General features: G+C 40.2%; 1 protein-coding gene across 6 annotated transcripts in view; it reads right to left on the bottom strand.

Annotated features, from left to right (window-relative positions):
• Positions 1 to 13: 13 nt before the first annotated feature.
• Positions 14 to 26,407, bottom strand: part of suco (SUN domain containing ossification factor) — a 42,890-nt gene continuing 16,496 nt past the window's right edge. Inside the window, exons 3-24 of one of the 6 annotated variants that reach the window (XM_081606526.1) lie at positions 25,411 to 25,506; positions 24,852 to 25,189; positions 24,124 to 24,351; positions 23,633 to 23,831; positions 22,001 to 22,112; positions 19,586 to 19,713; positions 19,339 to 19,406; positions 19,150 to 19,257; positions 17,840 to 17,945; positions 16,635 to 16,655; positions 16,307 to 16,362; positions 14,926 to 15,017; positions 14,586 to 14,651; positions 12,221 to 12,304; positions 9,615 to 9,699; positions 7,523 to 8,884; positions 7,317 to 7,404; positions 7,110 to 7,214; positions 6,162 to 6,316; positions 5,836 to 5,927; positions 4,261 to 4,316; positions 14 to 2,925 (exon numbers count right to left, since the gene is read on the bottom strand). In XM_081606526.1, coding sequence (XP_081462652.1) covers positions 2,344 to 2,925; positions 4,261 to 4,316; positions 5,836 to 5,927; positions 6,162 to 6,316; positions 7,110 to 7,214; positions 7,317 to 7,404; positions 7,523 to 8,884; positions 9,615 to 9,699; positions 12,221 to 12,304; positions 14,586 to 14,651; positions 14,926 to 15,017; positions 16,307 to 16,362; positions 16,635 to 16,655; positions 17,840 to 17,945; positions 19,150 to 19,257; positions 19,339 to 19,406; positions 19,586 to 19,713; positions 22,001 to 22,112; positions 23,633 to 23,831; positions 24,124 to 24,351; positions 24,852 to 25,189; positions 25,411 to 25,506 — 4,227 coding nt within the window. In that variant the 3' untranslated portion in view covers positions 14 to 2,343. The remainder of the gene's footprint in view (positions 2,926 to 4,260; positions 4,317 to 5,835; positions 5,928 to 6,161; positions 6,317 to 7,109; positions 7,215 to 7,316; positions 7,405 to 7,522; positions 8,885 to 9,614; positions 9,700 to 12,220; positions 12,305 to 14,585; positions 14,652 to 14,925; positions 15,018 to 16,306; positions 16,363 to 16,634; positions 16,656 to 17,839; positions 17,946 to 19,149; positions 19,258 to 19,338; positions 19,407 to 19,585; positions 19,714 to 22,000; positions 22,113 to 23,632; positions 23,832 to 24,123; positions 24,352 to 24,851; positions 25,190 to 25,410; positions 25,507 to 26,407) is intronic. The other 5 variants (XM_081606527.1, XM_008407366.3, XM_081606528.1 and 2 more) reach the window with 5 other exon arrangements.

Below are 26,407 nucleotides of genomic sequence, written 5' to 3'. Positions count from 1 at the left end.
TCCAAACACCAGATGAAAGACAACAAAAAAAGTTTTATTTAGAAAGAATTCACAGTTTCTAATGGCACTACAGTTTATTGTAGTAACTCACTCCTGCTCAAAAATACTGTGCAGCTTTTTGGAGTGATCAGAGGGAAAGAGGGGGTGGGAGAAACTGGGAAGGAAAAAAAAAGAAAAAAGCATTTGACATTTAAAGTAGAAAAACAATAAAAGGCATGAGGAGTCATACAAAGTGCACGTGCGTCTCTAGAAACTCTCTGCAAGTGCTTCCTCCTCTTCTGTGTTATGGATTGAAGCAGGTTCTAAGTAGTCTTTTTCATAATACAAACACACACCCTTGAAGTTACCATAATCTCCCATGCATACAGGTAAACATACATCATAAAGATTTTTAAAAAAGGATGGGGGAAGAAAAAAAAAAAAAAAAAAAGATTTGCTCAGCTCGTGGAACCTTTGTAATCACATCAATAGTGTTGTAAATCGGATTAATCTTTCTCACGTTCCCTTTAATTCAATAACAGTTCATTTCCTCCTTACTAAACACAGGGGTCACTCAAGGTGGGGCACACGACGAGTAAACAGAAGATAAATAGAGTGTAACGAGAGGGCAAGAACGCTGAAACATCTTAGTGACACAGCATACGCAGAACTAAAACATGAATGCGAGCAGGCAGGTTTTCTCCACCATGACTGACGGAATCATGCAGTGAGGAAGTGGCAATGACGACACCAACCACATGGAGCCAATCAGAAACCCTATGCACACGAAGAAACATTTCACCTGTAAAAACAAATTTCCCCCAAACTCTGCAGGGCGTTTTGTTATCCTGCATGCAGCTTTTTTTGCAGAATTTAAAGAGAACTGTATTTATTGTAATAAACAGGGCAAATAAAAAAATTAAAAAAAAAAAACAGACGGAGTCAAACTTAGTTGAGCACTTTCACCTACTTTTAACTAAACAGCAGCTCCGAAAGCAGAAGCAGCAGTCGTTCGATCCAAATAAACCCACAGTCTGAAACCAAATCAGTAGGATGTGAAATGATAGTTGAGAGACAAACACAAAAGCTGTTTTACAAACTGAAAATGTAGCACGTAGTATAACTAAGGACCTTAGCCACCCATTACGACTGTCCAAACTACTAATTTCTCCATGTAACAAACTTGCATTGACCACAGTGACCCCACAGAACTGGGAAGCTGGCAAACCAGTGCCTCAATAAGAAAAATCTACAGACTTTTAAATAAATAAATAGATAAATAAAACCTGCAGGGTCCCGGTGGCTGTGCGAGTAAAACGAGCGTAAACAATCAACTCTGCTTCCCCAGTGTGTTATTACACTTCACTAGGCTCAAAACAGACGCGAGGAAGTTGGGAAAAAAAAAACATACAAGGGATATGAAACAATCATGGCTCAGACTGGCTAAAAAAAACAAACAAACACACATTTAAAACAAAACCCAGAGTGTGTCTAGCTTGTTCACATGCATATAAATAGAGTCAATTATTAACTTTCTACATGTGTGCATGATTATTATGGGCCCAGCCCAACTATCTAAAGTGGGGGAATGATTCATTATGAGCTTGTAGGATGTGCAGACTGCTGCTTCTGTAACTGTAATCTGAGATTAAACGAAGATGAAAAGGATAAAGAAATGTAGGTTATTTTCTTCACTCGGCTCCTGTGGTTGGTTTCAAACAGTAATGTAGATGCAGCCAGAGCATCAGACAGGTTCACAGTAAGATTTTAAACACTGGTCCCATTCAAACACCTTCAGTCAAATAAGGATAGACGAGAAAAAAGAAACAAAAGATAACACAAGGAAAAAATGATGAGACAAAGTTGTGTGCTCCACATTTCTTCTATAATGACACTTTTTATCCAACACCAGCAGCCTAATACTTGTTGAAGGAGCGTAGAGTCGAGGTTGGCGCCTGTCTCGCTGTGCTCAGAGAAGGTGGAAAACATTTACTGACGCTCCGCTGTCTGGGAACAATGTGCTTTTTTTTTTTTTTTCTTTTCAGAAAAACAAAGTCTTCTTGTACCAAATGTGTGCTGACGTGTCGCTCTCTCTCCCCCCCCCACAATGTTTCTCTCCTTGCATATCAGCAGCTCTCTAAGCATTAAAGTTTTAAACGATTAAAAGGTTTCCAACACACATAAAGGCACGTAACCGTAAACGGGTCTTTGACAAGAGTGGATACGGTCTGGATGAGCTAATGCTGCTAAATTCATTTTAACTTCACCTGTGCGTCTGGTGCGCGCTCATGGGAATTGTGGTTCTTTGGGATAAAGTCATTCTTTTTGTGAGCAGGGTGCTGAGTAATTGCGAAGTGTGGCGTTTCAGACATGTCCGGTGACGGCGGTCACCCTGATGGTCCCAACGCTCATCTCTTTGTTTCCCTTCATGAGCTGCTGCAGGCTGGGCAGAGAGTCGACGCTTCCCCCTGGCACGGGGGGGAACTGCAGCTCCGTCTGACGAGACTTCCGCCGCTTCAGGGAGCGCTTTTCCTGACGGGATTTGGCGGGAGGCTGGGTGAGGGGGAAAGAAAGGCCATGGCCGTTGCACATGCCGGCGGAGGGGCAGATGGGAGGAGGCGGCGGGAGGCGGCTAGTGAACGACTCCTCGGAGTGAGTGGAGGAGCTGCAGCTGCTGGTTTCAGAGGGGACCTCCTTAGACGTCACGGCGGGCAAAGACGACACCTGGTCTGCGGATGGAAGAGGATGCAACGCTGGGGGAGGAGGAGGAGCAGGAGCAGGAGGGGGAGGGGGAGGCGGTGGAGGAGGAGCAGGCGCGGGAAGCGAAGCAGGGAGGCTCGAATGGAAGCCGTTGCATTTCGGATCGCTGCTTGTGAGGGGCAGCAAGGGATCAAACGGCTTCAGTGTCTCAACTTTGTCCAGAGATTTTGTTTTGCCACGTTTTTTCTGCAGGATGAAAACAACAGAGGAGGAGAACTTTACTCTAAAATTCAGAGGAAGAAAAGATACATTTACAGGTGCATTTCAACAAGTTAACGTATTAATCAAAAGCTGATCTAATTTCAGTCATTCAATTCCAACTCAGATTATGCACTAAGTGATATATTTCAAGAGTTCATTTCTCTCAATTTTGATGATTATGGCTTATAGCTCCTGAAAATCAACATTCAACTTTTGGAGGATTATGAAACAAAGCCTGATCAACATTTTGGGGGAGATTCACAAGGTGGGGACTGCAGCTGGAGTCTTCAATAGTAACCAGAGACGCAAACTATCACATTCCTTGTGTTAAGTCACTCCTGAACCATTCGATAACTAAGGTCCCAGAGACTGGAAGGACAAAGTTATTTGAGGTTCAGAGTGAAGTTTCCAGTCAGCAATGGTTTGCCATGTCATCTGTGTTTTCTCAAAGTAGACAAATATCAGGAGATTTTAAGAGTACAACATGTTTCCCTCTGTTGATAAATTTTATGGAGACTGATTCAATTTTCCAGCAAGACTTCCTAGCTGTCCACACTGCCCAAAGAAACAATATCTGGTCTGTTGACCATGGTATCCATGTGCTAGACTGACTAGCAAACTGCCCCAACTTGAACCCAACAAAGAATCTATGGAGAATTGTTAAGAAAACGATTACTCACACCAGAGCCAACCATGCGGATGAGCTAAAGGCTCATCAAGCAACACGCTGCTTGTTTGATCCAACAAACTTGGTCAATAAAGCAATGAGCAGAAACAAAAGCTTGAAATATCTCACTCTGTATATCATAGATCTATACAATATGGATCTCACTTTCAGAACTGAATTACTGAAACACAGTAATATTTCAATATTGCTCTAAATTACTGAGATGCACCTGTAATAACAATAATAATAATACATGACCACATTAAAGTTTTTAGAGCTAGACACTGATGGCACACAAACTGGTCAGAGCATGAGGGGAACGTTTATTAGGGAATAAAGGGAGAATGTGATCTGGAAAGAGGTAATGTTAATAAAAAATGCTTGTGCTGTACTGTTAAATCTCTGCCTCCAGAAATGTGTGAGATGATTAAGATGTGAAGTGGCAATAACAGCGTCAGTACAGGAGGAGGTGTTTATGGACTGAAACTCAAGACATCACCGTATCCCTCAACTTGGCAACTCCAGGGACATTAGAGATCTGACCAGGAAGTGATTCCCTGCTTTACGCAAAACACCCACTGTACACACCGACTGACACTAGAGAACACACAGCACTTAAGTAAGGCGGCCGTCACGGCCGGCAGACACTGTACCTTTTTCTCTGGAGAAAACCTTAGAGGTTCTACAATGAACAAGTCATCTGGACCTACTGGGGAGGGGAGAGAGGGGCCAGGTTAACGATGGAATGGCAAACAGGAATACATACATGTAACAAGCATGAAATGACCTTGCAAGTAGTTTTTACTTGTAACAAAAAGGTGGAAAAAAACCAAAACTACCACTACCTTCTGATTATAGATTACAGATGTGAGAAAGCGGAAAGAAAAACTAATAAGTCAAACAAATATATATTCTAACATCAAAGTAATATAGTAGGAAATACAGATTCTGCTGGTTCAATAGGCGTCACTACTTGCAAAACATCTAGCATGAGCCAGTGAAGCATTGTGCTCTATTATTACACTCCAGAAGCCTGCATGTGGACACAAGCTGGCAACAACAGCCGCGCCGCCTCAAGGGCGAGAGGCTCTCACACACGCACACACAGCGGAGCAGCAATGGCCAGTAGGGGGCGGTGTACGGCGCCTTGTAAAACTATTCATAACCACTGACACTTTCCACATTCTGCTTTGACGTCTTAGAACAGACTTCAATGAGTTTTATTGGGAGTTTATGCACAGAGCAGCAAAAAGCAATGCATCGATGTGAAGTGGAAGGAAAATAATGCACTGTTCTTCAAGAGTTTTAAACAATCTGAAAAGTGCGGCATGCATTTGTACATACATTTTTGCCTATTTTTCTCAAAATGAATCAAGCTCGGTCTGATTAGCTGGACTGCATCTGTAAACGATTTCGCAAGTATTTTCCAGAGACTGTGGATTGGAGTCATGAATGTACTTTGACTAGACTCTCCTAATACAGAAATTGTAGCTTTGGCTGTAAGGTTTGGGTCCTTGTCATGCTAGAAGGTGAACCTCAAACAAGGCCTCAGGGTTTGTTTTTGTTTTTTTTTTCTTATTTATTCAAAATTTAGTTTAACTTCAATCAACTGACCTGGTTTTCCTATCACTGCTCAGTTAAGAGTTGTGCTGCCACCACCATGGCTGAATTTAGGGGCAATGTTAGTTTTCTGACTCTTGAAACTTTCCCTGAACTCCAAAAAGTGCAAATTTGTCATCTAACCAAAGCATCTTCCTCTCCATGTTTGTTACAAACTACACAGGCAGCACAGATAATACGACTTTTTATTATGTCACTCCATCCTGTAGGTATATCACACAAAATCAAAATCAAATGAGCAATGCCGTTTTGTGGTTGTAATGTGAAAATCTTCAAAAGAGGAATGAACATTTTTGCAAGGCGCTGCAGGTTAAAGCTTTCCAACTGTGGCCTCTTGGCTCTGGCTGGCATGAGCAAACAGCAAAAGGTTTTCCAAGTGAGCGATGGAGAAAATGAACAGAGTTTTTGGAAATGCCTGGGCACTGCAGCGCAGCGTTTAAAAGCAGCTGGCCTGAAATAGTTGTGACAAGCCTTTGCAATGCGGTGACTGTGGTGTCAAGTATAATCGCTGCTTAGGTTTCAGTGACAGTGACTAAAAGAGTAACAGACTTAAAAAAAAAAAATTTAAGTTGAAGGAGAGACGTGTCGAGAGTGGCGAGGGATCTCACCTTCCGTTGATGAAAGCTGAAACGACTTGGAGCGAACGAGCGGGGAGGCGACCCTACGTCTTAGATTCATGTCGTCGTAAGAAGAGAAACATCTGAAGAGGGAAAACACGAATGACGTTATAGCGGGTTATTAACCTTGTCGTCAAGCTCACTTCAGTAGGTAGGACAGGACTTGATGGTGTTTAACAAAGAAGTCCAACATGTTCCAGAAATCCCATACATCTCTGACAGGAGTTGAGTAATTCGAGGAGCTTCAAATGGGACGCATGCAGAGACAAAGTGTTACATTCACTGGAAGAGTGTCAGACAAAGAGGGCGAGGCAAACCTCTTGGGGCTGGGGTAGTGGTTGCTCTTGGGAAGGGGGGTGAATTTGGCTTTAGGCTTGGGGGACGAACTGCGGCAGCACTGCAGACAAAGCAGGACGCCCAGCAACAGGCAGAGAACCAGAGAGAGCACCAGGTAGCTCTGACGGTCAGACACCTGCAGTGGAAATGATCGGTCAGAAAAATAAATAGATTAGATAAAAGTGATCAAAACACCCAAAGAATTATGTGTGGACTGCAAGAACTGCACAAACTTTTGATTTAGGCAACGTGGGGAATTTTCTGGGTGTGGTGTACAAATTTAATAGAAATTCCTCTCTGGGAGATACCAGCTGCGTAACAATTAGCTGCTCTCAATTCATTTCACATGCAGCACATTTTTCATGCATTTAATCCATGTGGGCACCATGTGGAGATGAACAACTTATTGTCCTGTAGAAATCTGGACAAGTCAGTAGATAGGACAATAAAACGTACTCTACAATCAAATGTAAACTTTCAGTAAAGTCATTATCTTTTTTTAAATGTCAACCTGAGATGAGCAGAAAAGTATAACAATAGGTTTCAAGAGCTTTCAATTCACAATTTTCCTCCAAACCATCCTTCACCTTTATCGTAAGGTGGAGGATGGTTTAAAGGTGCACTAACCCTTTTGAGGCAGCAGCAAAATTGCTGAAGAAATTAATGCTGGTTTTAAGAGAAATGTGTCAGTGGATCTTAGTTTACTACCTATGGATTTGCAAAGCCCCACAACAGTCAGGATGCCCATGCCAGCGGTATAAGCTTTCCCTTTGCTCACATGCAACTTTTTGCAGAAGTACAACTTTGTATTTGTGCATATTTGGTTGTTCTTTCAGTACATAGAGTGTGTCAATATGAGCTACTTCTTTTATTTTTATTTTTGAAATGCATGCACGAAGATAGTGTGTCAACAATAGTGTGTTTGCCACCTCTCGTTGCAGCTGGCTCACTGTAGCTGTAAGATTGAGCATCAGCTTGGTAACGTCCTCCAACTGGCTCTGCAAAAGCTGGATGGAATCGGTCTGCTTCTGGTCCTGTATTTGTTTACAGAACAGAACAAAAAGCGTGGTTCAGTTGTAAAGTAATGATAATGCTAACGGGTCAAGTTGTTTCACGGTATTTGGGTTTTGCTTGACCTGCTCCTCAGCAATGCGGGAGGTGTTCTGTAGCTTTATGATGGTCTTGTTAAAGGCTTTTTGCATCTCCTCCATCTGTTTACGGTACCTGGAGAGGAGGAGAAAAACAAATGACAATGTTTCGTATAGTTCTCCAAATTTAACAACTAAGCTAATACTGCAGGATTTTAACAGATATTAAATTAAGGATTCCTGAAGAGTTTTACCTCTGACTCAGCTCCTCCAGGTATCTGCTGGACAGACTCATGTTCATCTCCAGAGCTTTGATCCTGTTGTTCAGCCTCATGAACACGCTCTCCTTCTGACTGGAGCCGTGAACGACGCCGCCTCCGTTTAGCAACATGCCGTTGCCGTTCAGCGTTCCCCCCGTGTAATCTCCTCCGTTCTGCAGCTCTGCGTAGAAATCAGTCGCCGTTCGCTGGATGTTAGTGTTTAACAGTTCCTCTTCCACGGAGTCCTCAGTCCGATGGGGCTCTCCTGTTTGGGAGAGACTGCTCCCCTGCTCTGCCTGGATTTGAGGAGCGTCTGTGTTCTGTTTTTGTTTGCTCCCACCGATGTCGGTAGCCGGCTTTAAGGAGTCTGTGTGGCTGTCGGCTGCTGGGATGGCGGCTGGCAGCTCGGTAGGAGGGGGCAGAAGGTTCTCTGGTCTCGATGCGGTAGGAAGAGAAAGTACGGGCTGCTCTTTGACGGGAGTCACCAAGAAAACAGAAGAGGCCGTCTCAGGAGAAGGAGCCTGTGGGGGAGGACCGACGGAAAGTGTTGATGCGGCGCTGATTGCCTGCTGCGTCTCTGGGATTGAGGCAGCTTGGAGGGGAGGAGTGGGGACGAGGTCCAGGGATTCGTCCTTTACAGGAGGCAACGGCTTCTCCTCGTGTGTGGGGGTGGGTTGCATTAAGGTGCTTTGAGGTGCTGATGAACTGTGGGGAGGAATGGTGGCAGTCCTGCTGGGCTCCAGTACCACGTTGAGCTCTGGAGTATAAATATCAGCTGGTTGAACTCTAAGTTGTAAATCAGTCTGTACCTCAGCAGAGGGCTTCCCCTCGTTTACTTTATCCTGCAGCACTTCTGGATCTGGAGGTTTCTCTGTCAAAGGGAGGACGACTTCCTGGGTCGGCGACGGGACAGGGATGGGTGGGGTCGTGTGTGTCAGGACAGGGATGCTCTCATGAGTCTGGCTGTGAGTGTGAAGCTGCCGCCTCCTGAGGCTGCGCAGGCGTTCCTTTGCCAGCCTGGCGGAGCACCAGCGGTGAAGCAGCTCCGGCAGCGTGGCCATGCAGGACAAAGACAGGGAGGACAGGGACGAGAAAGGACAGTATGTCTGACTCTCCCACTGGTTCCTGTCAGCATCCCTCCTTGCTTTTTCCTCGCCCTTCTCCTCCTCTTCCTCTACATCCTCCTCCAGCAGCGTCACAGTCGACTGTTTTGGCTCTTCATCTTCGTCCTCCTCCACAAGTGTGACAATCTGTCTGTCTTCGCTGGATTTGGGTAACGAGGAGGAAGAACTAGAGTCACTAGAGGCATTGGAGTCCTCCTCCAATGCAGGTTGTTCAGACTTTTCAGAGTCCAGACTGAGGAAAAACATAAAAACAGGCATTTAGTGTATTTTACTGGCCAACATAGTCTTGCAAAAGTATTAACGGTTTAGATTTTATCAAGTTACCCTGATCCCACATTGATATTGGAAATCAAAATCGGATTTCCGATATTGCATCTAGAATCTCAGATAGACGCACTGTCGCAGCATTTCTATCCAACTGAGCTTGTGATCTTCACATAAACCCATTCGTTAATAATAAATGTGTCAACTGTTCTCATGAATATTGTTGTCGACTATTGTTCTCTGAATAACATCACTTAGTCGAGCCTTTTCTAACATTCAATACTACAAAATAAGTAATAAAAGTCTGTACGTTTGGCACTGATATATCAGGTCAATATTCTCAAAGCTGCGAAATTTTATCACATCTGAAGTGGAAAAAGTTTCAACAGGATACCCCTATTTAAAACTTGGGGATATTTTATATAATTTTATGAGGTCAACAGACTTAGCATAAAGAGATACAGAAATGGATACAAGGCTTTCAAAATGTTTCACAATTAAGAAATGCGAAGTGAGGCGTCCGTGTGTTCTCAGCCTGCCTGACTCTTAAGTCAGATTGGATTAGGATGCCCTGTGATGCTAAATTTCTTCACAGTCTTGACTTTGATTAGACCATTTTAATATGCACTGGATGTGTTAGGGGTGTCAGATTAAAGAATACAATTGTGCAACACGCTTAAATCTTTGGTTGATCTTACTCTGCGGAGCCGCGAGAGGATTCAGGTGAGACAACTTTCCCGTCTGTGCTCGCCTTCTTTTCACTCCTCTCCTCCGTTGTATTGCCTGTGATTTTAACAAAAAGAATAAACTAATAAGAAGATATACAGTATGCATCAGATCAGTGAGGGTGAAAAACATAATTCAGCAGTTGAATAATAGCCCAGCTTCCTTTGACAGCCATTGCAGGTAGACGTATTGTAGAGTATGCCTGTTCCTTGTAAAAGGAGAACCAGTTCAGACCAGTTTGAACTGAGCTCTCCTGCAGCCTGCCTCCAACTTTGTGGGTGTAAATTGGAATCAGGCTCTTTAGCTGTGAGGGGCCAGGAGTAACACATGCTCCTTTTTAAAGAAAGGCAACGAGAAATCTGCTCCACTTCTGTTGCTTTTGCAAACCGTTTTTCTAACTATTTTTCATATCAAATGGAAAAGTGTTCTTTTTTTTTTAACCCCCCACTTAAACATGATCGCAGTGGGAGAAAAAAAAAAAAAAGCTGAGTCATTCTCAGAAAGCTCTCCGTGTGGTAAACAGAGCTACTAGAAGTTTTGGCGTCAGCCCCCCCGCGGTTCCAGCATAGCTGGAAACAGACGGCCAAAGTCCTGCTGAAAAGTTAGTAAAGACCTCCAGTCAGAGGCAGAGTAAACATCTGGGTCCTTCAGCACACACTCTGGCTTTACGTACACTCAGTGACCCAGTTTTAAAAGGAGGTAATATAAACAATATGTGGAAAGACTGAGCAGCTAGTGGTTACAGAGAGTGGAGGAAAGGCAGAAAATGACACACACACAAAAAAAAAGACAAGACAAGCAGAGTGAACAAAAAGAGGAACTGTGCTGGTCTGTCTGACAGCTGAAGCCTCTTTGAGGTTTGGCTGATTTCACCACATTCAGCCTTGTGAAAAAAATTATCACAGCTTTATTAAATTTCATATGCTGTTGTCAACTTCCATTTTTTAAAAATCACTGGAAAAATATGATTTATCTGCACTCCGACAAAAAAAAAAAAAAAACAACAACCTGGTTTTACCAAGTTATGAATCAATAAAAATTTGTTTTGTAGCCAAGGAAAAAGATCTGGACTTTGACTCGGTCCACGACAAATTTCTTAACTCTCACACAGTGTTGTGTCGATATACTGGTATGCTATGAGTGATTGACATGTTGCAGGGTTTGGATTCGTCATAACTTTATTTTTTTCTCTTACAGATTGTTTCACATCACCCCTCTCCAATTGTAGACCGTTTATTTATGTTGGATTTAAAAAAAATGTAAATCCCTCGGACTCGAAAACTGCTACATCTTTCTGGACGCCTCCGGCAGCTTGTTTGATCTCATCATTATGTTCACTCTTAGTGTTTAATTTTAAATGCATTGTTTATTATTATTTTTGTTTTACTGGAATTTCTCCGAATTAAAATTGATATAAAAGTACTTATGTCTGAATTTGTTAGAAAATAAAACACTTTTATAGGATGTCTTGTTTCCACATTACTCACTTTTCTGTAACAATAAATCAAAAGCACAAATCTAAAGTTACAAAAAAGGTGGAAATGATGAGCGTCCACCCATATATAATATCAGCTTATCTACTTCAGTTTCATCTGCAATCAATGTACTTTCATAAAAAGAATGAACTAAAGGCGTCAGTATGACGCACTTTAAACCAACGATGCAATCGATTCAGGGGAATCACTCAAATTGTCTCCCAACTTTCCTCTGTAGAGGCATGTATGGACAGGCAACAACTGAATAATTTGCTGCTCCAAAGAACAAATAATTCATGACAGTTAAATCTCTATGAATGATTTTTTTCCTAAACGATGAGTTATGACGTCACCAACCTAGAAAGGACAGACCAACTTCTATGGACAAACCTGTTGTACTTCATGCTGGCTGCAGCGGAGGAGTGGCTGCTCAACAAAATAGAAAAAGAGGCTGACTCAGTACAGATGACAGCCAAAACTTTATCTTTTTATTGTATGGCAAGACGAAAGTAAGTGCTTGTCGCTCACTAAAATGCTTCAATAAGTACATTTCATTTAGATGAAGCATTTCAGAGTGTATAAACAGAGATTACCGACAGGCGTGCATTTCCAGGTGTTGGCTTTATGTGGCTTTTTGTGTAAAGATTACGACACACTAACCCATTTATGGGAATAAAAGAAAAAAAAAATCATTCATCATACAGGTATGATTCCCAGAATTGGGCGGGACTCTATAGAAGCATTAACTGTTTAATGCAACTCTGCCTAGAACAAACATCAAATACTGATGGCAGATTTTTGTAATAGTTGCTTAAAATGCTACTATTATTTATGAGTAATAGTAGCATTAGTGTCTCAAGTCCATTTTGTTGGGTTTTTGTTATATTAAAAAGGTCTCAACATTAGTACTTCGATGTACAAACGAAAAAAGAAAAACCTTGGATGTTTTAACGTCAGAAAATTGAAACGGCGTCAAGTGCAGTGAAGGTGAAATGTCTATTAGGTTACATAGATTGGGGTTGATTTTCTGTTGAGGACTATAACGTATAAAATGTGAAGAAACCAGACGGACATCAATATTTCACAGAGTGAACAGCGAGTACCTCCTAATTCTGCTCCACCCTCTATGTCCGGCTTGCCACCGAGGACGTTAGCAGCAATGTTGTTCACCATGTTGAGGATTGCATCTGGAGAACAGAAACAGAAACACGCTTCACTTCATCTGTGAACGTGTAACTCCCAACACTATGGCATCAACTACCATTTTTTTTTTTCATTTTCACATACAATCCAATCTGATGCTGAAAGTGTTTCCTGATTATTTCAGTTTTTCCGACTTCTCTACCACTTGTGTTCTTTGATTTTTCCCTCCCCACATCCTTTCCAAAGCGTTCCAACAAAGCAAGAGAACACAAAATGCCCTGCTGATGTGTTTACTGCTTTATGGTGTTTGGGAGGGATCCTCCAGTGCTACATTGGCTAATTCAGGGTGCAGAAAAACAAAAGTCTATTTCTGGAGTGGCATGTTGTGTTTAAATGAAGAGATAAAAAGCAAATTGTGAAGTTTTATGCATCCAAAGAAAGCCAGCATATGGATTTATGATAGCAAGCTTGCTAAAATACTACTAAAACATTCAACTCTGCTAACAGAGGAATAAATTTATACTTGACTGAGCTCATAAAGTTAGGGCCGTTTGCCCACTTTATGAAACCACAGCTGCTTGTAAAAGTTGTAGCTTTTCATTTAGAGACAATAAAACAACAGCAAAAACAAATATTCACACACACACAAAAAAGCAAAATAAGCAAAAAGTTAAGACTTCTGGAGTTTAAAGTGTTGAACCACTAATGAACTGCAACATTTATGATGAGGCCATATAAACATTACAATACAGCTATATAAAAGGAAAATATACAATCTTTTAAAAATCAATAATTTGACATATTTGGATGCAGCCTGACTTTTGGAAGTACTGAGTTTTTATACACTTCAATTTTGAATTTTTTTTACTTTAGATATAAAAAGAAGTCAATCATCTTAAAACATTGCGCAATGTTTCCACAATGTTCCAACAACCTTATAGTGGGTGTCAGATATTTATTACACTGTTGGGATTAGAGGTGTGCCGATCGATCGGCCACCGATCATAATCGGCTGATTTCTGTGAAAAAGTGTATGATCGGTGATCGCCGATCACGATCTCTTCTTGCCAATCACACAAACCAATCACCTGCTTCTCATTTCGCAGCCTGCCTGTGCAGCTGGTCTCTTTCCTTCACATTGCGCAAACGCGCAGCAACAAATCCTAAGCGATGTCGTGTGGAACTATATCGCACTGAGTGAATAGAGAAGTTTGCGTGTTGCTGCGGAAAATTACCTCGGTGTCGGGGGTGAAGCATGTCAAAATGCATCAACACGACAAATCTAATATGGCATGAAAACAATGCCATACTTGACGGAGTTTGGCTACATCGAGGCTCACTGCAGTAAAAGACATATGGAGGATCAGATAGCAGGTAAAGCAGCGCACAGCTACAAACACTCACCCAGATTAGCATGACGGTCAGAAAGCTAAACAAATAACCCGCAAAATTATTTAAGTCTTCGAGCTGCGATGTAAGACGCTGGTTCTGCTCTCGCTGTTGAACCACTGCTACGCGCTACAGGTAGTAATATTTCACAGACAGAGCGCCGCTTCTGCTCCACCTGGTAGTGAACTCTCACACTGAACTCTCACTCAGAGGTTTAAAGCTGTCACGCAGCTTTAAACCTCTGTTCAAAGCTGCAGCATCTAACCTAAAAAATACATTTTACATACTTATTAAAACTTTCGCTGTCCTAACATGAGACAGATAATCTCTGAAAAAAATAATCGATCTCCTTGCTGCTCTGCAAAATGACTCCGCTCAGTCAGAAACAGCCACTCAGAACTAGCAGTAATCAGCTAGCCGCCATGCTATCAGGAAGTTTTCATTCAGTAACTCGGGATTATTTATTGTAATGGAACCTGTATTCACATTTGAATGTTAAGTTTTATACTTTAATTTTTTGGCAATGTTGAGAGGTTTTATTTAGACTTTTTGCATTATTTAGCCTCTTCAGAGCCTTCATATGTTATCAGTCTGTTAAAGATAGTATTACAGATAGCAGTACAATTTGCAGAATGCCTGTTTTGTTTAGTTTTCTTCTTGGAAAAAGTTATTAAAAACAAGTTTTTGTCTAAATTAAGGTGAATTCATGGTTCCTTTTCCCACATAATGTAACCGGTAGTGTTTATGATTTTAAAAAAAAAAATTATGTGATCGTATCGGTGATTGGCCCTTATAGGTGATCGGAATCGGCAGGAAAAAACCTGATCGGCACATCTCTAGTTGGGATGCATCTATACACATTTGGTCTTTAGACAGTAAAGTGACTACATATGCAAATATGAGCATAAGGGTTTGTGTGTGTGTGTATGCACATACTGGTTGCTGATCCAAGCAGGTTTTTAGAAACCTTTTCTTCTGATGGTTGATAACCAGGAGGATAGTCTGTACACAATTGCAAGACAAGTCAACAAAGTTGGCAAAAACATTTCACATCAAGGCTGAATAAGAGGATCTGAAAATGAAAGAAACAAACGGATGTAGAGAACATGTGATCTAAATGTGATGTGGTTTTATAAGCAGCAGGTACTGGACAACTAAATTAAAAAGTAAAGTAAAATCCTTTGGAGTTGAATTATTTAGCTTGCAGCTGCAAGCGATGGATAATCAGATCTGTCTAGCTGATTACATTTCCTTTGACTGCACTTCAGCATCTCACCATAGTCTTCATCCAGATACTCCAGCCTCTCTGAGGGATACTGGGAATCTGCTATCTCCTCGTACTCCTCCACCATGCTGGTGCCAAACACCCTACACAACAAGAGTAACGCATTACAAAAAAACAGCCTACTTTCCTTCCAAACATATTCAACACAGTTGTCTTTTCACATCAACTAACAAAATTCAATGAATTTTTCTCACATTTTATGTTCCAGATGATTAGAAATTCATTCATAATTGCAAAGTAGAAGAAATCCGCTTTTCACATTTTTTTGCCAATAAATATCTGAAGAGTTAGACAAGTTTACCAGCTTTAAACATCTGGAGCCAAAATTTATTACTCATTTTCCTCTGTTAAACAGCTCAAGCTCAGTCAAATCAGGGTCTGAGAGTTGTTTCAAAGTCTAATCACAGATATTCTCCTAATCCTGAGGCCTTTGTGAACACCTGGATTTATAACCCAGATTAAATTGCACCCAGATGAACCCTGCAGTGTTTGGTGAACAACTGAAAGTACTGGTACCACTGGGTTTTATTTAGGGTTATCAGTAAAAAGAGCTGAACGTGCTTCATGCATGGCACATCTCTCAGATTTCAGTTGAAACAATACATTTTGTGACTGTGACATGTGTGCTTTGGGCAGGAAAAAAGTTAATGTTCAAGTTCATTTTGAAGGGTAAAAGCAAATGCAGAAACTCACTTCTGAGTTTGGGATTTAATAACATGGCATAGAAATATTACTTTCCCTACTAAACACTGCATGCTTGCATATATAAAATATGTTTGTTTTATGGTCATTTTAACCCCTGAATGTGTACAAAGTGCCTTAGAGAGACCAACATGCGTTTCTCAAAAACGAAAGCCATTATTCTGAATGTAAAAAGAGCTAAACTGCACTATGCAACAAATGCAGGAAGTGAATTTCACTAGATTGCTATACTTTGCATGTTTGAACTATTGTACAAGTGAAAGATGTAAAAAGAAAACTTCTTAAAACTACAATGAGACAGTATGGAAGACTTGACAAGCACAGAGACAGATTTAGGTTGTTAAACTGGTTCCTAAATATCTTCCCCACCCATGAATTACAGGAAACATTTTTTTAATACGGCAAATATTGCCATTTAAAGAGCTGCAGTTTAAAGTTTGAAGTACGACAGCCTGAGGGATAAACACAGCAGTGAACTTGAAATGTCTCTGGGTAACCTGCTGTAAAGCTGTAAATCCACATCTTAAACACCTTAGAAGAAAAACAAAAGTGAAAATAAATGTTCTGTCAGGGAAATGTGAATCCTTGTTCAAATATGATTCAGGAATAAAAAAAAAAGTTCATGTTTAGGATTGTTTAATAATTTAAATTCAGCCATTTAAGATTCTACCTGATGAGACTGAGGGGACAGAAGTGTTCGGCTCCAAAGTGAGAGAGGAGCTCAACCTGCAGGCAAAACAAGCAAATTCTTAAAGTAAAATAACATTTAAATAAAAGACATTTTAAAAAAAGCCTTTATATGCCCACTTCATACACCAATATCCACCATTTGAGAAGCATAAGGTTGTGATAATACAAACTGTGTACATGTTTTAACCCTTTAACATATTCCACATGCAAAAAGGGAAGAAGTCTAGCTAAAGGCCATCCATTAAGATAAGTCACCCTTTATGTTTTTAGCACATCTGAGGCTCTGACAGCAGGAGAAGAGTGCTAACCTTTATGTATTTGATGAACATCTGATGTGAGCGGAAGAGCAGGAGAGGGACAGAGTAAGAGAGAAATAAAACAAGAAAAAGCAATCAGTAAAGATCGTATCGAGCTACAAGCAAGTCAAGAATCTGCAAACATTTCAGCTTTCAGATAAAACAAATTGTACAGTTTCACTTCACAAGCAAAGCAAAGCACAGCAGAGAGATACTTCAGGGCAAGTGAGAAATTGTGAACAAACGATGGAAAACATGCACAGACAAGCTCTACATACAAAAAAACAATTTGTGTGTAATAAAAGCAACTATTAAGCTAAACAAAAAGAGAAATGACGACTCACACAGAGAACATCTACTCATTACATAAAAAATACTAGTAAAAGCAATAAACTAACATGCCAGAGCTGCAAATACAGAGCAGTGAGATAAGAGAGAAACGCATTCAGTACATCCACACACATTCAGATGAACACAGAGATGTTGAATGTTTGCATTTCAACATTCATGACTAGTCCAAACATTATAAAGTCAAGCGAAAAAACACTGGATATCTAAAAGTTGATTACATAATAAAAAAGTGAAAATGTGTTAAAAGTATTATTCTCATGTGACCATTTATTAAAACGCACAAACAAAAAACACAGCTTATTTGACATAAAACAAAAAACAGTGATGACTTCATGATGTTAAAAAAGATTTTAAAAACAACCACCTGTATTGTTAGTGCCACTAACATTATTAGTATTATTTTAAAAGTAACATTTTCCATGTGGTAAACAATAACTAGTTTAAGAACGTTTAACCTTAAAGTTACTGAAGTTTCTATAAATCACTTTAAAGTGATTGGATCAATTTATCAGAATGTTTTTCCAGCTGCTCTACCCGTTTAGCCACAAAACCCTCTCAGTTCTTGTTATAAACACATAAAATCCCATCTTTCTAAACTTTAAACTTAACCAGATCTTGGAAATCAAAGATACAGAAGAAAGAAAAATGACTGAAGTTCTCTAAATTTGCACAATGCATGGTTTGATGTCTTGGTTACAACATCTGTAAGATTGTAAGAATTCAGGTTCTTACAGGAGAAACATGTCACTCGACTTTATTTAGCTGTTGATTTTACACTGATGAAATGGCTACAGGACAAATGCAGTGTTCATTCAACACTCCAAGGTGCTTTACTACAAAAAAAAAAAAAAAAAGAAGCCGAGTACCTTCACATATTTAGCATAAAGCTGTTCATCCAGTGGGAAACTCTGGACTATCCGCTCATCACGTGCGTGGAAAGTACCCAGCTTCACCCACTTGTTGGTGGGATATCTGCAAAAAGAGCAATAAATGTGAAATGTGCATGTTGTCACAGGGTCGATGTGAATGACAGTGCATTTATCATGTCCGAGGGTCTGCTGAGATTTAGCTGGAGATCCATCCTGAGGGATAATGTCTTGGACAAACACGACAGCAACTCTAACGTAGCCAGACATGGAGGCAAGACTGCAGAGACGATGACATACTTGTGCTGTGTGGATACTCAAAACAATCTCATTAAATTTAAGTGGCCTAATAGCATTTATAGCTGAACAAAAGTGTAAAAGTAAACTGTATTTTAAACACAATTTTTTTCCTAACTTGAAATGTTTCATGGCTCAAACATTTTTAGAAATAGAAATCTACAAAGTGTGTCATGGTGTGTAATTTAATCTCAGGATAATAAAGCTGTTCTGTGAAGAATGGCAGGAAGAAACTAATGACAGAAAGACAGGAAGTCTCATCAGCAGGTTGTCACAAGTCACTTGGTGACACAGTGGACATGTGAAAGACGGTGCTGTTGTCAGGTGAGAAGAAAACTGAGCTTTGAGTGGCAGAAACTGAACTTTCTCTAAATGAAAACGTGGTAGTGGCAGCTTCATGATGCAAGTACGAGTTTCTGAAGTACGAGTGTAACCTCTGAAGCTCTTCAGAGTTGACGGTAGGCTGGTTGCAGTGGAATACTGCGGGGCAAAATTGCTGAAGGCTGCAAAGGAATTATCAAAGATCCAATCCAATAAAAACTAATTTTCCCCGTTCGTTCTTACTCAGCTCAAGTTATTTTACACAAGCAGAAAGGGCAAAAACTTGTCTCTAAATGTACAAAGTTAGCAGCAACAACCTAAAACACAACTGTAATTGGAGAAAAAAAGTTGTCCTACAACCCATTAGACTGGAAAATAAAAATGCATGACACACTGTTTGATAATTTGCTGTAAAAAAACAAAACATCAAAACCTTACGCCACTTGTCTTTTACATCAGATATGCATTGTTGAGTGTTTGTTTATCACATAAAATTCCAAGGATTGGAGGCGTTTGAATATTTTTGCTGCATGAGGTAAGGTTTAGTCGAAATGACAGTTATACAGCTATAACTCACACTCAGAAATGGAGGAACTGACAGCTGCCTAACATTACACAGCTGGGTGAAATCAAGCACCTGATTTATGAGCTTACACAACACTGTGGTGACATGCGGGAAAACGAGAGCTTACCTGTCACTGATGGAAACTAGAAAGTCTTTAGGTGTTGAAGAGAAAAGCTCAAAGTTGGCTATATCCAGCTGTTTGACTTGTATCGGCTCACAGAGCTCTATTACGAACCTACAGAGAGGGAAACGCTTGTGAAGAGGAAGTTTTGTGAAAGCAGTAAAGTCAGTGAACGGTGTGCAACAGAGGCCCTACCAGATTTTGGTGCTGCATGGATTTAGCATGTAAAGGTCCATATTTTCCATAAGGATAGCTGACGTACTCTAAAACATTGCAAATTTTATAATTAAGCATTTCCTGCTATTAAAAGCAATACATTCATACATCAAATGCACAAACACAACATTCACAACATCTGAAATCATGTTAATTTCACTGCTTGTACAGCATGACATGTGAGAGCACATGTGTTTGTTGGTAGCATAAGAGAAACACGTCTCACCTTGGCCTCATTGTTGGCAGAGAGGATCTTGGCACCACACTCTACAGAGGCGTAGTTATTCTTAAAGTTTTTCTGGACCTTTTTTGCTGAATGTAGGCTGCCACCTGTTGAGGTATGGAGAGTCTGACCTGCAAAGGAGGAGGATTAAGATCAAGTTGATTACAGGGCAAGCTGGAAAAAGACATTCTGCAAAGAAGAAAAGTTACGAAATATTCAAGAGAATGCAGCACTGAAGCTCACGGAAAAGAGCGAGGCAAAAGGTATGCAGTAGTAAACTGCACCAAAGGGCTCATGATCTTTACTCTATCAATTTAGTCCTTATGTAATAATAATAAATAATAATAAAACATTTTTACCAACCTATTCAGAACTGAAATGAACCACAATATTGCTGCAGTTTATTAATCTGCAACTCAAAATCCAAAATGTGAGTCATGCAAGCTTAGATATGAAGTCTCCGATGTGCAGATAAGATATCAATCAGTACAAAACTGTGCATAAAAATAGTCAAACATTTCCTGAATAATGTTTCACAGCAACTTTTGAATACAAACATTTGTGCAGCTAAAAGTGGTAAAAAAATCTTTTCTGACCACGCTTTGCTTATTTCAGCATTTCTGACTGGATGGATTCATAATCTAAAACTCACATGAAACCTCTCAGACTCTATGGAATCCTTGACAGAAAATGTTTTAACCAATATGAATAAAATGAACTTGACTGTATGTTTTCATAAGTAGGAACTAGAGATGTGCCGATCAGGTTTTTTCCTGCCGATTCCGATGCCGATCACCCATGAGGGCCAATCACCGATACCGATCACATAATTATTATTATTATTTTTTTTATCATAAACACTACCGGTTACATTATGTGGAAAAAGGAACCAGGAATTCACCTTAATTTGGACAAAAACTTGTTTTTAATAACTTTTTCCAAGATCTAAACAAAACAGGCATTCTGAAAATTGTACTGCTATTTGTAATACTATTTTTAACAGACTGATAACATATGAAGGCTCTGAAGAGGCTAAATAATGCAAAAAGTCTAAATAAAACCTCTCAACATTGCCAAAAAATTCAAGTATAAAACTTAACATTCAGAGGTGAATACAGGTTCCATTACAATAAATAATCCTGAGTTACTGAATGAAAACTTCCTGATAGCATGGCGGCTAGCTGATTACTGCTAGTTCTGAGTGGCTGTTTCTGACTGAGCGGAGTCATTTTGCAGAGCAGCAAGGAGATCGATTATTTTTTTAGAGATTATCTGTCTCATGTTAGGACAGCGAAAGTTTTAATACGTATGTAAAATGTATTTTTTAGGTTAGAGCTTTAAACCTCTGTTTGAGTGTGAGAGTTCGGTGTGAGAGTTCACTACCAGGTGGAGCAGAAGCGGCGCTCCATCTGTGAAATATTACTACCTGTAGCGCGTAGCAGTGGTTCAACAGCGAGAGCAGAACATCGCAGCTCGAAGACTTGAATAATTTTGTGGGTTATTTGTTTAGCTTTCTGACCGTCATGCTAATCCGGGTGAGTGTTTGTAGCTGTGCGCTGCTTTACCTGCCATCTGATCCTCCATATGTCTTTTTTACTGCAGTGAGCCTCGATGTAGCCAAACTCCGTCAAGTATGGCATTGTTATGTCGTATTAGCTTCGTTGTGTTGATGCATTTTGACGTGCTTCAATTTTCCGCCGCAACACGCAAACTTCCCCAGTCACTCAGTGTGTTATAGTTCCACATTGCTTAGGATTTGTTGCTGCGTGTTTGCACAGTGTGAAGGAAAGAGGAGACCAGCTGCACAGGCAGGCTGCGAAATGAGATGCAGGTGATCGGTATCGGCAACAAGAGCCAATGATCGCCAATCATGCACTTTTTCACGAAAATCGGCCGATTATGATCGGTGACCGATCGATCGGCACACCTCTAGTAGGAACACTTGTAACCGACTTGGAAATGATCTGTAGGATTGGATTTTATTGATTTTTTTTTTCCTGTAAAATATCTTGAGACGACATGTGCGGTGAATTGGTGCCATTTAAAAAAAATAAAAAAATCACCAGAATTGAACCAATTGAAAACATTTGGCTCCTCAGGAAACAGAAATCAGAACTGAAGATGAGCTAGAATCCCGCAAGAATCAGATATTCTCCTCCACATCCTTCAGGCTCTCATCTCCTTGGTTCCAACATTTTATTTATTTGAGTATTGGAAAGTAGTAAACACGACTTTGTCCCAACATTTTTATTCACTTGTGCAGCTTCCAGCAAATTCAAAATTATTTCTCTTTCTTCCTGGTTTACACATTTGGGGTGTTTATCTTGGTTTTCTGTTAATAAATTTAAGTCTATGTGAACATAGACTTATTTCACAGTAGCTCCAAACTTTGCTGGTATCTCGTTTGTATGCACTTACTTTTTTCCTTTTCCACCTCCATAACTTGTTTCTTCCACTCATCAAAGGTGGGGATGTCATCTTTACTGGGTACAGAGGGATCCGCTTCTCTGGCAGCGTTAGCATCTCCCATCTGAAACAGAAACATGCCAACCATGCAGAGATCCATTGTAGGTCAGTGAATATGAATAATAAAGTTATTTAAGATCAGTTACATAGATAAGAGTTATGGGTCAGACCTGATAACATTCAATTTTAGTAAAAACTGAAAGACCTCCGTTTTCAGCTAATGGTACTCAGCTAGCCTCAGGCCGCAGAGATGCACTGAGATGGGAATAACATTTTTGGTGCATTATATAAGTGACCTTCTATATCTCACAATTGCGTCTGATCTTGGAAATCCACTAGTTATGTAAACACCCAGACGAGACTCTTTGCCAGCAACAGAGATTAGCCATTAGCTCTTTGCTCCAAATCAGCAAAACAATGTTGACATACCCGATTAGCTCAATCCCATTTAATGCAAATCATTTGTTTGAAATAAACATGTCCTAGTTTCGTTTTGTTTTTTTCAATGAGCAAAACATTTTAAAGCAGGCTAAAAGCGCTAAAACACACTGCTGTTTGTTGATTTATAGTATCAGATGTGCAGTTTTGATCTGTTAGCCACTGATCATATTGGTAAGATTCTGAAGTAATCAGTAACTTTCTGCTTAGAGTTTGCTTAGTCTCATATTTATTCATGAGCTGATTCATTTGTTAGTTGATGTTCACATTTCTTCTTAAAGTTGACCAAGAGATTGATCCAAAATTAGTTAAGTAAATTAGTGAGTGTAAGCATGAATGGTGGTTGTTCCTCATTTTTTGCCTCTTCCTTGTTTGCAGCTGGTACGGGGATTTGGCATTGGGCATTATTATCAGTGAAGTAGTAATTTAGAGAACAATACAGCTGATAAATGACGTACATGAATAGTGTCCAACTATCATTCTGTCCATATCTGGCGGCTCACAATATCTTCTAAATATGACTTCCTTATTCTGTGTTTATCTTAATTCCTTGTGAGTTCAAATAAAAGCTTTATGACGCTGATTATGATACTGTGAACAAGAGAAGCAATAATGTAAAGTAGGTTCTACCATTTTAAAACAAAGATAATATGATTAAAGAGTTGACATTGCTGATAGACTTTAGCATCTTAAATTAGAGATCATCTCTACTACGGTAACTAACGCAGCCATCCCTGTGTGTAGTGCTTTGAAAAGATACATCATTACCGCAACGCTGAACTTTAGAAAACTTTGTCATCATTTCCAAATCGAGTACGTCCAAAAATAGTCTGAGGTTGAATACTGAAAAAAATACTGATAAAACATTGCAACTTTGCTGTACTCTGCTCAAGCTTCCTGTTAACTGTTTCAATGGAGTCTCTCGTACCAACTACATTTTTAAACATCTTAATGATAATAAAAGTAGCAAACTTTGAGTCTCCTTTTCTCAGTTGTAACTTTCAGAACAAAGACTGCTCAGGTATAATACATTCACTCACTGGAAAAACAGATTTTTGAATTTCCATTGGTCTAGCCATGGTTCCGATCCAATTAAACGACTTTTAAAACCCCTTATGATGGTCAAGAACCTATAAAGTTGCTGACCTGCTGCTTATGGTGGAGGTGGGAAGAGTTGCCCTCCTGCTCCAAACTGGATAGCAGATCTTCCAGCTGCTCTTCCTCTGTCCGGCTTCCAGGTTCTGCTTCTTCTGGCTCTGCTAAATCTGGACTGGACTCACTGGACTCTGTTTCGAGATCAGCGCTCTGGTTCGATATCTGGTCATCTGTGCCATCTTCTTCCACACTGCATCGCAGACATGGGTCCAATGGAGGAGAAAAAACGGACAAGGGAGGAATACAGAAAAACAAATTAGTCCTCAGAAAAGCTGGAAATATTGAGTTAAATGTGATGGATAATTGTTTTATTAACAGTCCTGGGTTGGAGCAGGCAATAAGAGGAAATTAAACTTAAAAAAAAAAAGCATAAATTGGGTATAAAGCCAGCCATTGATGGTTACGCACAGCAGAGAGGCGTAGCTTCTAGCTTGATTACCTGTCTCTTTGCTTTGATTGGCTGGCGGTGGATAGAAACTCACCTGAAGAGAGGGCGGCCAAAAGGGGAGTTTTCACAGGTTGCCAGTTCGGGGGGAATGACCCTGCACTGTGAATCAGAGTGCTCAGCAAAGACAAAGCTGTCTACTGGCAGTTCATCGCCTGCACTGGCAACCCGCACTGCACTGAGGGAAAGAAAGGACATGGCTTTTACCACACCTCCTAGCACTGGGAAGGGCAGAGGGCAGAGAGCAGAGACAGAGGGACAGGGTCTGCAGGGGGAGATGGGGGGGGCAGGAAGCAAGAAAGAGAGAAAGCAGATGGATTGACAGTAGGGATGAAGGTCGGTTGTTGGTTGGGCCGTTGAAGCGCTTGGTACAAAGATCTGAAATGTCCCGACAGAAACATTGCTAAGGAAGGAGCAGGTTCTTCTTTTAAAGTTCAGCTTTCATGTCCAGAGTGTTGAGTCTCCAAAATGCTTTTCAATTTCCATGAACATCCTTTCGGCATTTAAAAACAAAACAAAGAAACCGTGCCAACAGTCTCATGTCTTCTCAAAGCAGGTCAGCAGTTCCTTAAAAGGTTTTGTCCAAGATGCAAACACCTCTTTTTAAGACCAGCAGTTTTTTTTATTATTATTAAAATAAAAAAATTTATTAAAAACAAAAAAAAAAACTGAGGGGAAAACCAAAAAGTTAAACAAAAAATTCCAAATGAAATGCATAACATGTGATGTGACGTTTGGTTACCGGTAAAGAGTATCTGAACTTACCCTCCTGTGTCGGCAGGGCCAGCACTCTCTGAGGTAGGTACGTTTTCAGCTTCTTCTGAAGGTGTCGACGGGTCTGAGTCCAGGCGCGGCTGTGCGACGTCATCATCACTAGAGGACTCGGCTTGGACTACAGCTTCTGGTGACACATGGACCAGTTCTGGCAATGGTTCTGGAGTGGGGGGCTCTGGGCCTGCTTTCTCATTGTCGTGGTCCTGTGGGTCAGTCGGCAGGTCAGGGTGAGTCTCTGTGGGAAGTTCTGGCTCATCAAGGACATGTACAGTATCCAACTCTTGGCTTTGTTTGGTCTCTTTTGCCTCAGATTCTAAATGATTCACAGTCTGCAGAGAGAAAACAGAAAAATGTGTGACTAAAAACAAAACAAAAACTAAATTTTGAAAATAATTACACGTTTTCTACTAAAAATACCACATCAAAAATGCTAGAGCTACTTTCACAAAATAATCATGTGGAAATAAAAAGATCACTTCAATACTCACTTAATTTTGTGCTCTACTGTGTAATGCAGAAAACATTTACTGAGAGCCATGTTTCTTCTCACCTGTTCATGTTGTACGCTTGCTAGCTTCTCTAGTGCTGCCCTCTCCGTCTCTAATCCTATTTCGTATGAGGTGTGTGTCGACCGTTCTTCCACCACCTACAGCAAAACAACATCTGATTTATTAACACAAACAAAACCATAAAAGCGCATGAAAAAAAAAAAACATTTTGCAAGATGCATATTTAAGAAGAATGGAAGGCATTTGCATTTCTGGATGTGAAAGGGCTTTTGTTGATGGACAAAGCCCATGCTCTGGGGCTGATGACAGACCGTCAGGCCTGCTGAACTGCTCCTGCAAGGCTGTTTGTGCCTGGATCTCACAATGACTCCCCTTCTTCAGCCCGCACACCGAACATTCACTACTACAAATTATCCTTCATTTGATATGTGGCTGCAAATAAACACAATGCCGCCTTGTTAAAGACTCGAGGAAGAAGAACTAACAAGTTCAAAAATGTTTGGTCTAGGCTGAGCTTTGAGCCAATTCAATCCATTACTCCAAAGGAAAAGGAATGAGCTTGACAACAACTACAGATTAATAATCAAAGGCCATAGAAAATGTCAAATCTTAAAAATAAAAGCTTAACGTACGTCACAGTGACCTTTGAATTTCTATGAAATTCAAAGGCATTATCTTGCATTTGACGCAAGATAATGCTGCAATATGAAATTAAGTTATTTTCCGGACATTACTTAAGAAAACACTGCCAACATCAAAACAAGAAGCATAGCTAAAGGTTACAAGACAATGAACGAAATAAGCTTAAAAAAAAAAAAGGTAAATGATTTATTGGATATGTCCAAATGATTTGCTACATGTCAATAAATTTGGCCAGGCAGACACTTGAGTCATGTTCAAAGTAATGTCCAGTATCAAACCAAAACCTAAAGAAAGTATGTTTAAAAAAAAAAAAAAAAAAAAAAAAAAAAAAAAACTTGACACCTCTATGTTTTTGTGATTTAAATATGTGCTTTCAGTCTGCAATACATCAAACAT

Source organism: Poecilia reticulata, chromosome 4, assembly GCF_904066995.2.
Source record: "Poecilia reticulata chromosome 4, P_reticulata-male-v2, whole genome shotgun sequence".
NCBI lineage: Eukaryota > Metazoa > Chordata > Actinopteri > Cyprinodontiformes > Poeciliidae > Poecilia > Poecilia reticulata.
This window is presented reverse-complemented; position numbering and strand designations above follow the sequence as displayed.